This window comes from Adiantum capillus-veneris, chromosome 8 (assembly GCF_014529385.1).
Source record: "Adiantum capillus-veneris isolate H3 chromosome 8, ASM1452938v2, whole genome shotgun sequence".
NCBI lineage: Eukaryota > Viridiplantae > Streptophyta > Polypodiopsida > Polypodiales > Pteridaceae > Adiantum > Adiantum capillus-veneris.
The window spans coordinates 7,033,552-7,045,058 of NC_140938.1; the positions used below are offsets into that span (position 1 = coordinate 7,033,552).

Here is an 11,507-nt window from a genome sequence, read left to right on the forward strand (position 1 = left end):
TCTCTCTCTCTCTCTCTCTCTCTCTCTCTTTGTGCAACTCCATCTATCTTTCAAAATTTGGGACTATGTATATGCATGTGTTAGTTTTTAGGCTTACCTTATGACCACATTAGTATGCAAACACCTCCTTCCAAAGGTCCATAAAGCTTTATGTATATCGAGCAAGCAGACCAAGACTCTCTCTCCCTCTCTCTCTCTCTCTCTCTCTCTCTCTCTCTCTCCATCCATAAAATTATGTGTCCTAGTTTGTTTAGTTGTTTATCTGGGCTTGTATATCTAGCCAAGCACACCTAGACCCTGTGTGTGTGTGTGTGTGTGTGTGTGTGTGTGTGTGTGTGTGTGTGTGTGTGTGTTCAAGAGTCATCGGTGGATAGATCTTTGAGATTGTTCCTATGACATTGAAAATTCTACTCTCTCTCTCTCTCTCTCTCTCTCTCTCTCTCTCTCTCTCGCGCGCGCGCGCGTGCGTGCACATACACACACACACACATAGGGTCTAGGTGATAGATCTTTGAGATCCCTCTTATGACATTGAAAGTTCTATCTCTTTCTCTTCCTCCAAGTTTTGAGTTTCTTCTAATATGTCCTAAGTTCAAGACTCATCAGATCCAGATATTTAAGGTCTCTTCGAATTGTTCAAATGCAGTTATAAGTTCTCCTTGTTCTCCTCTCTCTCTCTCTCTCTCTCTCTCTCTCTCTCTCATAAGTGTATGTGTGTGTGAATAAGAAGAGGAAGCATGAACAATCATTCTACAATCCTAGTGTGGTATATTTATTATCCCTATTCCCGCTAAGTAATAGATCTTGGGTTCAAGGTTCGTCAAATTGGATTTTGAGGTCCAGATTGTTCCCATGATGTTATGATTTCCCTTCTTCTCTTTAGCAACACGTCTTGAGTTCAATAATTTTTGGGTAGATGTTTGAGCTCTTTCTTAGGGTATTAGATCTGGGGTTCAAGGCTTGTCACAGGTAGACCTTTGAAGTCTCTCTAGTAAAACAGGTCTTGAGTCAAGATTTGTTGGATATATGTTCAAGGTCTTTAGGGATTAATATTTGTCAATAAAGTATTTAATGTCTTTTAACCCGTCTCTCTCTCTCTTTCTCAATGTGAGTAATTTGAGCTTTGATGCACTTGTTCCTGCAATGTTTAGATGTCTCTTCACTGCCCTCTCACACAAAATCAAGATAACCTTTGTATTTCCCAAGTGTGGTAAATTGTTGATCCCAATTCCCTTTGGAGTACTCAGGCCTTATGCAGCATGCTCAAGAATTGTTGATAGATCTTTTGAGGTCTCTTGGGATTATTACTACAATATAAAAATTTCCCTTCTCATGGGTGTGTGTGCGCATATGTCTATGAATAAGAAGAGGAAATCGTGACAACTTTAAACCACAACTACAAATTGGGGATGTGTCATGTAACAAATACAAAGGAGAGAAGCAATGCATTCATTGGTTCAAGACATGAAAACTATTCCTGTAAAAGACAAAAGCCTTCAGCTTTTTATTCTTTACCATTAAAGGCCTACTCTCTGACTGATTTTCAACCCATGACTCTAATCCTCAATGTAGTATATGGCAAAAATGGCTTGCTTGTCAGACATGAAGGAATCTGCAGACCTTAATCTAGGTAAAACGGAGAAAAAGAATGCCAAAAGAGCAATTTTGAGGGTTTGGGCTTGCATCTTGATGCCATACTGAGCAACAAATCTCAATAGCCCTTGTTAAAAGTAGCGTTTGGAAGCAAAACCATGCTTGATACGGTCCCCCCATTGAAGCAGCCTTCATGACACTCGAATTTCACTCAGAAATGCAACACAAAAAGCTGATCGATGTGGTATAAGGGGCTGCAGAGGGCTTAAGAAATGGGGCCAAACACTAAGCCCTTGGACATTCTTGTGGTGAGTTTTGTAGTTCTTGTAGCTACACGGATATGTTTGCAGTTCTTGATAGTGGCCTAAATACTCCTCTCTACACTCGAATAGAGCCTTCCAGCCTCTCGTTTTTTGCTTTCTCCGTGAGTGCATCTACTAGAAATACATATCTCTCTCTCTCTCTCTCTCTCTCTCATACACACAGAGAGAGGTGCATGTGCACGTGGTTTCAGCTATATGAGCCTTAATTCTGTCGAAAACCTACCTCTTGCGGCAACCCACTGTTGTTGAGCTTGTGGAAATCTTTGTGGAGAGCCGCCTCTACTCCTTCCCCGTCCAGGGCCACAACCGCAACTGGCGTTGCATGTTACTGATTTAGGATGTAAGGACGGCGTTGCAAGCTTCCTGCGATTCAAGAGATGTGATACAGCCAAGACATGAGGACGGCGTTGCAGGCTACTGATTTAGAATGGGAGGACGGCATTGCAAGCTTCCAATTCAGGAGACGCGATGAGCACGATAACTTCAAGAGCTTTCTCCATGCATAGGTAGTCGTGTAGGTGAAGAAGAAGATGAGACACACACACACACACATACAACGCCCGGGACGCGTACAGACTCACTCAACGAGATTGGGCTTGCTCACAATACACGCACCACGAACAGTCAGTGGTGCAGCCTCGTAATACACGCATAGCCAACGGCCAATCGCACTCTTTTTTTCTTTCTCTCTCTCTCTCTCTCTCTCTCTCTCTCTCACTCACATATCTTTGCTACCTAATAAATTTGATTTGTATCCATCTTTGTATAGAAAAATTAATTCTATTTCCTTATTTTCGTAACTACTCCTTGTGCATGCGTGCGTGTGTGTGTGTGTGTGTGTGTGTATATAGGTGGACACGCGTGCGCATTCGCCCGCTAGACACAGTAATTGTGATGATGATGGAGCTAGTATAAAGCAAAGAGAGATTAGTGGCAACCAAGTGTTAGAAATGCTTATTTACCAATGGCTTGCCAATGTTGTAATGTTGTTCATTTGACCAGGGCATGCATTTGGAGGCATAGAGAATCCAGTGATAGTTTTGTTGAAAAGTTGGGAAGAAGTACATTTTCATCTGTTTCATATTTACACAGAAATAAGGTCACTTTTGTATTTAAGAATAGTAGTAAAGTACTAGACAAAAGAGGACAGCTACACCTGAGTGACTTTAATCTGGAGTGGAGGTTTAGTCTTGACTAAATGGAAGCCATTGGATCTCAAGCTCTATGACTGTAATGCCCTGAGCATGGAAACATTCTCCTCAAATTCTCTAGCAAGGCAACAGCGGTCGACCACAATCACGCCTGCTGGATAGTTACTACTACGCAGCAAAGCACGAGTTATTGTATGTGCATTGTGAGCTGCAGGTGATAGGTTACTCTTGTCTGCTTTCACACAAAATGGTTATGAAATCCTTATGCAAAGATAACGAATACATAGCCCAACTAATGCACTATAGTGCCTAATCCCCCGAGCGAGAATGGCATCATACTGCACGTACACACACATTTGTACAAAGCAATCTCCTTGTCATGAGACATGATTGGAGGTCTAACATTCGATCTCCAACCTCAAAAAGTCGCTATACAGAGGTTTCACTTTGTTCCTGGTAATCCTCACATCATGCATTCATGTTACACAGAAGCTTTGTTATGCTGTCCTTCACCTTTTGTTGCATACTTATGCCAACTTTGCACGTTTCGCTCAAGAAGAAGAAGGATTTCGCTGCCAGCATTTCCCACTCTGCATGCCTATCCTTAAAGTGGCTTTCAAGTAGCTGCAATGCCAGAACTACTGCAACGACCGCATCATCCACCCCATGCTCTCTACTTATGGTTTGCAAGGATTCTGCTGAAAAATTTGTCGTGACATTGGTACTATCTCTATGGGCAATGGTAAATGCGACGTTGATCAGCGCAGGCGTTATCTGCCAAGCACCATTGGCTGCTTGTAACATGATGAGCTCTTCGAATGCATCAATACACTTTTCATCCTTCTTTGTCTTCTCTGAGACATCAGAGAAAAAAAGAGAGCTTGCATTTATCTGCATTTCATCTGCCCATGCTTGCTGTCTTGCTTTGCACAAAGAAATTGGCATAGACATGAAATGAGGTTGCGCATTGCCAAAATTTGTCGCTGGGGAAGAGTTAGCTGCATGTAGGGGCACATAAGGTGCACCCAAATTCGACGAAAGCACACTTCCAAACAGCGGTACACTTTCATCTCTATCTGAGCATGTGAGTACAACATTATTTTCAAACATTGACCTTGATGATGCACCTTGTTGTTGATGCGCCTCGCCAGTCCGAGCAGCTCTCCTAGAATAATTACGCGTTCCAGACTGCCTCTGCAAATTTCGGATACTCGCTGTTGCATGCTTTCTCACCTGAGAATATATCAATGGGACTCTCAAGTTTTCATCATCTTTGTCCGCTCTGAATGGCAGAGAAACCTCGTCAGCTGTCGTCCCTGCATTATAGACTATCACAAAACTGGTTCTACAAGAAGAGAGGCTGTATTTAGTAGCCAGATGCAAAATCTCATCCTCCAGCTTCTTCCTCTCCTCCAGGTCCGAGCAGGAGAGCACCTTATCTTCAAGTTCTCTCACCCTCTCCTTCGCTGCAAGTGTGTGAATGACTCCTGCCAGCGTGATCTGCTCACCTGTCAACCTAACTACATGATGCATGTGTTGATCTTTCTCAAGATGGTGATTGCTACAGGCAGTTATGCGTATCTCACAATCGAAGTCCACTTCTTGACCTTCTTTGGCTTGCTGCCAAAGAGAGTCAGGCAAGGAAACATTCAATGCATGCAACATGTACCGGCTGCCCATGAAAATGGCAGGAGCAACTGATGGGCATTGCAAAAAGGGCGCGTTCAAAATTGAAAAACCCGGCATTTGCATCTGTGTAGACATATGATTCTCATTGTTTTCATGGAATTCTTCACACATGGGTCCCTTGAGTTGTCCCCAATCTACAATCACATCAGTGAGTACTGGCTGCATCGCCCTTGCTACCTGCCTCACAACCTTCTCTCTCATTGCGGACCCGCCTCCATCCTCTGCAGTCACAAATTCGCTCTTCCCACGCCCCGCCTGTGCAAGCTTCTTGCAAAGCAACCTGTCAACTGAGCTCCCTATGCCGAATGTGAACAACCTTGTGTTAACAGCATGCTGGGCTGTGAGCTGAACAAGCTGTTTCACATTACTCACTTGCCCATCAGTGAGAAGGAAGACTTGTCGAGGGTGCGCAGGGACAGCTTTGCTAGTGAGAACATGGAGAAGGGGTGGGTAGATCTCTGTGCCACCCATGTTAGCTTCTAGCCCACCAATGTGATGTGAGGCCGCTGCTAGCGATGTGTCGTCATAAGGCTGGCTGGTAGAGAACAAGGAAGACCATCTGCTACCAAATGTGATCATGTTGAAGTGTGAGTGAACAGGCAAAGAGCGTAACAAGAGCTGCATGCACTCACGAACACATGTGATTGAGGACCCTTGCATGCTCCCAGAGCAGTCTATCAAGAAAACAAGCTCACAATGGATCTGGCTGGCAGAGAGCATGTCAAGCGGAGGAGGTATGAAGGCCAGGCTGATCGCTGCCGAATGGTTCGCAACATCCAGCTCACACAAGACGCGAGGCTCGGAGGAGCGCTGTTGTTCGACAAGAAGCACAAAGTCTTTGGAGAGTGAACATGCAGATTCCGAATGGAAAAAAGCTGTCGCATTATTGGAGGTGTTATTGCTTTGGGTGATTTTGGTCTCATTGGGATGGCTAGGGCACTGGATGGAAAGTATGGCTGATGGCATGGTGATGTCCAGCTTGATGATGAGGTCTCTAATCTTGCTTTGTATGATGGTATTGGTAGATATACAAGCTGGTGGCTCCGGCGCAGACGGCAAGGTTTGCACCGTGTAGGTGTGCATATGATGTCCCACATCATGCTGCATCGAGCATCCGTGGCAGAGATCAATGGCACATTCATCGCAACGATGGCGTGTGCCAATGATGGGTGAGCAGAGGCAGTGGTGGCAATGGCAGCCCTTGTGGATCATGTTTTGGGGCGCTTTCTCTGCCAACGGGAACAGTGGTGTGGGCCCTGGATTTGCAGGGGTGTACTTGGGGGCAATGATCATGGGGAGAGTGAGGCGATTCTGGCGGCCCTCTTGCTCCAGCACTGTCAAGTATGTGAATTTAATTGTGCAAACACTGCCATACTTCAAATTACCAACCTTACATTGGAAGATGTTGTCAGAGGATTGCTCCAGTAGCATGGCCGAGCGATTCGAAATGAGGGCAGCCTTGTATTCTGAACGCGCCTCCGATTTCTCCCGTATGTGGCCCTTGACGGTGACTCCATCGAGCTCAGCCTCAAAGGAAAAGACGGCGCTGTCTTCATCAAGCGGAAAGATGTAGATGCATTCAAGGTGAGCATGCTGATCGTTGACGTAAGTTTGCTGGATCTTCACCTCTGCGCAGAGGTCGTAGAGAGCGGCGTCTACACGGACGCTTTGCAGAGGCAGCTGCTGGTAGTGGGTGCTACCCCCAGCTAGGAGCCAGCAGAGGCCTGAGACATGATGATGGGTAGTGTGAGCCATGATCTGTAAAGACGAGGTTTGTACTGTTGGAGGAACTGGGCAGCGATGGTTTGCAAGAGCCAAGACGGGAGAAATGCCGAGATAGTGTGAGAGATCGTCTTGGCAATCACGCCGCTTGACTTGACCAAATCGCCTTCAGCTGCGCGTAGCAACCTTATCGTCAATACAGCAGTAGGCCTAAGAAATGTCAAACTAATAAGGTACTAGTATGGCCGGCCTCTCTCTCTCTCTCTCTCTCTCTCTCTCTCTCTCTCTCTCTCTCTCTCTACGTGCATTGTTCGCATGTGTCACTGGGGGTTGCAGGGAACGCCACCGGATGAAGCTCCTTGCAACATGTGGTCAGGGGGAGGGACCAGAATTCCTCCCCGCTTTATATATAGTATAGATAGATAGATTGAGGGGCATGCTTCAAGCTCTGATTGAAACCTAGGTTTAGTGTAATCCCACCTATAATTTTGACATTTACTTCTAATTTTTATATGTGAATGCGAGAAAACCTACAAAATTTTGAGTAATTTAGTGTAAAACCTTCAAATATACTCAAGCTCCTCTCAGAGTTCATGTGTAGGTTTACCCAATATTTGGAACTAAGTTTATTTTGAGAATTATAGAGGTTTCAATGGTAGAATTTTGTTGCCTGAAACCTTTTTGTTGGTATTAAAAAATATTGTCATGAAATATTGAGGCCACATCAGTACAAAGTGTGTCCAATGTACACGTGACTGAGAGTAGCTTTGGGAAGTTTGGATCTTTCAAGGGGGAACCAAACAATCAAAATTTGGCTACATAGTGAAGTTCTATTCTAAAATCTATCCATCTTATACTCCCATTCTTCGACCACCCTTTAGCGCCATGACACCTTGTTTCACACCAAAGCATGTAAGATTTAAGCGGATTGTTGTTCTAGGGTAAATGGGGATGGTGTAGAGTGCAAATTTCATACCATCTTCCAAACCACTTATTGCTAGCCTACATACATCTTGACCTGAATATTTTGCTTCTAGGCATCTTTTGTGCTTTGTTACTTACCGTTCATGTAATCATAGGAAGTCAATGAGTAGAGCTTTGTTATATCTTACATGTCCTCCTTCACGTCCCGCTGGATTAATGACTCTCGATGCATGAGGAATGTGGAGATGTGGGGGAGATGTGGGTGGCAATTGAGAGTTCTACAGCGAAAGCTCATCAAGCATTGTTTGCACTATTATGAACACGTACACTCTTAGCTTAGGCAATGATGACAATAATGTAAATCATGATGTTCTTCTCAAAGAGATCATGACTAACAACCTAATTATGAATTTATTACCCCTTGCAATTATGGCCTATAGTTGAGGAACTCCCACTTTGCATTAGCAAATGATAGTAATCTACTACTTCTTGGCTTGCTCGGTTTGCCACGTCTTGCAATCATCGCACTTCTAAATGACCTTGTTGAGGACATCTTGGAAATGAAGCAATGCCAAGCACACCATTCTTTCCAAATTAAATATAATAATCTCCTCATCATGAGACCTTTCTTGCCTCACTTATAAATACGAATAATTTATAATCATCACGGCAAGAGACATTACTTGCCACACCATAAAAGCACCTTTACCTTCTTGCATTACCTTCTTTCTTTTATCTCTAGACTCGATGAATTGCAAGAGAGACACATTCAATTAATCACTAAACATATAAACTATCATAAATAGAGCTATTAAAGGCCTTCCAACCCTTATTGAGAAGGTGAGTCATATATATACAGAGCCTCTTTTAACGCTTTTTAGTAAGTCACCCTAATGTCATCAAGATTGCAGGTTTTGATAAGATTTTCAAGAAAACAAAACCTCAACTGAGTTTCTTAGGCCGCCAAAGGAGCATACCTTAACCGGAAGGTCATATGCACCCTCTCATGTCTTTTCCATAGGTGAGACCCTATAGCCACTACTCCTACCCATATTCTAGATGCCAACTACCTCCATATGGAATCTCTCTCTCTCACTCACACACACACACACACACGCACACACACTTACTTGCAAGGGTGCTCTGTGCACATTCTCTCAGTGCGAGACTACAAAATTCCACTTATGGCTTTATGCACGAGAGGAGACGAAGAGGAAAAGCTGGAGAAGAATTTTTTAACGTTGTAAGAAAAACTCCAATTAGAAGCTTTAATGCGCACAAAGAGAGAGAGAGAGAGATCTCCAGCTCCTGAAGCAATAGGGGGTGTGTCTAAGTGGTGCCTTGGTGTGTGTGTGTGTGTGTGTGTGTGTGTGTGTGAGAGAGAGAGAGAGAGAGAGAGAGAGAGAGAGAGAGGAGTCTTTCATTATCGAGCTCTCCAGCAAGATTCTCTGTATCTTTAGTAAAGTAAATCTGCAACAATGAGCCGACAAGGAAGAGGCAGGTCAAATCCCAACACCATATGTACTTTTGAGCACATCGTTCACTCGAATATAGGTCTTCTGCCACATCGTACAGCACAACAGAGCTCCAATGCACTTGTAGCAACGACATCTTGGTTGCCATGCCCATTCCTAGCCTCTTTTGCCCATTCTATATTCTGTATTGGTGCTCGTGAGCAAGGCAGATTAAAAGGGCATATGCCGTATCCCCGGCTAGGGCATGGAATTGACACCTATGCTATGTGCTCTTACCACCTTACCATTGATAAACTTCACAACCATATCCTTGACAAATGTACTCTTCCTTAACTTTCAAATATATAATCATCCTTATATGTATTGGGAGAATAGCCAATATAGCATGACCCATGTTAACCAACATCAGCAATTCGCAAATCTCTCTCTCTCTCTCTCTCTCTCTCTCTCTCTCTCTCTCTCATTAACCTATGTAGTAGATAAAAGCCCACTTCAACAAGCCAACAATAGCTAAAAAAATATGTTACTTAGCATGCATAGACAATGGGTCAAAGTGTTCGATCATCTAGAGAAGTTGAGCCTACGACACACTCTACTTGGAACTCTCAAGATCCAAGGCCCGACACGTCGAACACTACGACCAAGGCATCGAGGTGATTCACCTAAAGAATAGATTCTAAACATCCATTCATTCACTCCATAGGGACCGTATGAAAAGTTTCAATTGAGAGGCCGTTGCATACCTAACTCTCGTACAGTGATTCGCATATCATCTATATCAAACTCTATGTGATAATAACCTACAACACTTCTAAAACATCGTGCTATATATAGTGCCAAGACAGAATGTCTGCAATAATATTGAAGCCTGCAATGAAAATAACAACCACATAACGTCATATGGATTCAAGTTCAAGCTATACGCAGATCTCAAAATCCTCGATAATACGAACAATATCCTCAGCATGTGCACGACCCCTCCACAATGGAGCATCTAGAAAAAATGTAGCACATGTAAACATACAAACTAAAGGCCACAAAGTTCTCATTCATGGTAAAAGTAATTAACAAAGATAAAATTTTACATTTACATACCTTTAATATAAGTAGGTACATCATTGAGGGTGTACGAAACCATGATGTAACGTGCCATTCTTTATCTACTCTAACAGCACAGATTTGGAAGTTTGAGATAGAACCATGTCCTTCTTTCTTTTGTTTTAGTGAAGGATTTAAGAGAGAGAGAGAGAGAGAGAGAGAGAGAGAGAGAGAGAGAGAGAGAGAGAGAGAGAGGAATGAAAGCAATTCAAAAGACTTTGAAATTTCACAACTTCACAAAGAGACAATACAAAACAGTTATTCAAAGTGTAGCCTTCGAGAGACCACATTAGGGATTCTATAAGTCCAAGGACTGTTGTATACATTTTGCAAGAAACGGGGTGGTGTTTCAACTTGAGTAAATATCCTCAATCGATATGGTGTAGTGCGGTCTCCAGCAACCCCCACCTATTGTGCCTTGACTGGTCTCTCGTCACTCACAAACCAAATATTAACTTGAATTTGACGATACTAGTGGTCCGAAGAAAAGGCAACATGGTAGTATCCAAGAACTTCCATAGACATATCTCTACCTAAGTATAGCATTTCATAAACACCTACGATGATAAAACCTCGATGGGAGTGATCTCTGCAAAAGCATCCATGAATTATGTAGAGCAATAAAAGCTTAAAACTACCAATATACCGTATATAAAAACTCTTACAATATGATATGAGTTGTATCAAATAAGATCACCAAAAACATAGCAGGAACTCTTCCCTGCATTGCGGTGGATCTTCAACAGAGTAAGTCAATGTATAAGCCAATATTCTCAAGAAAATAATAGGTCAAGTTAATAAACTAATTTAAATAAGAAGATAAATACCTCAAATGAATTCAGTGATGTGACCCACTACATAGGAGGCACTACATCGAGGATCCATCTGTGGGCAATACTTTGATCTAAGAGATATGAATAAAATTTAACATCAAGTGTGTCTGACTTTAAGTGAGAGCCACAATGTCAATTTGAACTTATTGTTATGAGCTCGCTAGTTGTAATACTTCCTTGAATACAATGTTTGGAGTGTAGTAACACTCCGCTTGAGTGTTTTCAGTATTGACAGCAATCCTCATAGAAGCTGCACTTCGACTATCCATGAGAGAAGATCGATGATGCAAGATATAGACCAAGAATTACAATTGTTTGCCCTTGTGCTTTGTTGATAGTCATCCCAAAAGCAAGCTTGATTGGAAACTGACAACGCTTCATTTGAAATGGAAGCCCCTGATGGTTTTCCAATAATAAAGTCAATCCTTGGAAGAAAAACTTTCTCTCCAATATTCGATCCTGTAACTATCTCTGCCTCAATTACCTTATGATGAAATTTCTTGCATATCAATCTTGTTCCATTGCATAATCCACGTCTTGGATCCAAATTTCGCAGCAACATGATAGGAGAATTTTCTTTCAAGACTAAAGCATGAGGTGGAAAACCACCACCAAGAGTAAGGCTATTTAGATATTCAATTGTGTACAAATGTGTGTTTTCCTTTGACATACAAATGGAATCTGCACTCAGATACTCTT

The 11,507-nt window shown here is 42.7% G+C and overlaps 1 protein-coding gene across 1 annotated transcript; it reads right to left on the reverse strand.

The window, feature by feature from the left end:
• Window positions 1-2,871: 2,871 nt before the first annotated feature.
• Window positions 2,872-6,663, reverse strand: LOC147451626 (uncharacterized). The gene has a single exon (XM_086517525.1). It carries the CDS (start codon window positions 6,509-6,511, stop codon window positions 3,536-3,538), a length of 2,976 nt encoding a protein of 991 aa, XP_086373651.1. The 5' UTR covers window positions 6,512-6,663; the 3' UTR covers window positions 2,872-3,535.
• Window positions 6,664-11,507: the final 4,844 nt, after the last annotated feature.

Coding starts and splice junctions, on each gene's coding strand:
- LOC147451626 (XM_086517525.1), bottom strand. CDS start 6,511: ATGGCTCACACTACCCATCATCATGTCTCAGGCCTCTGCTGGCTCCTA.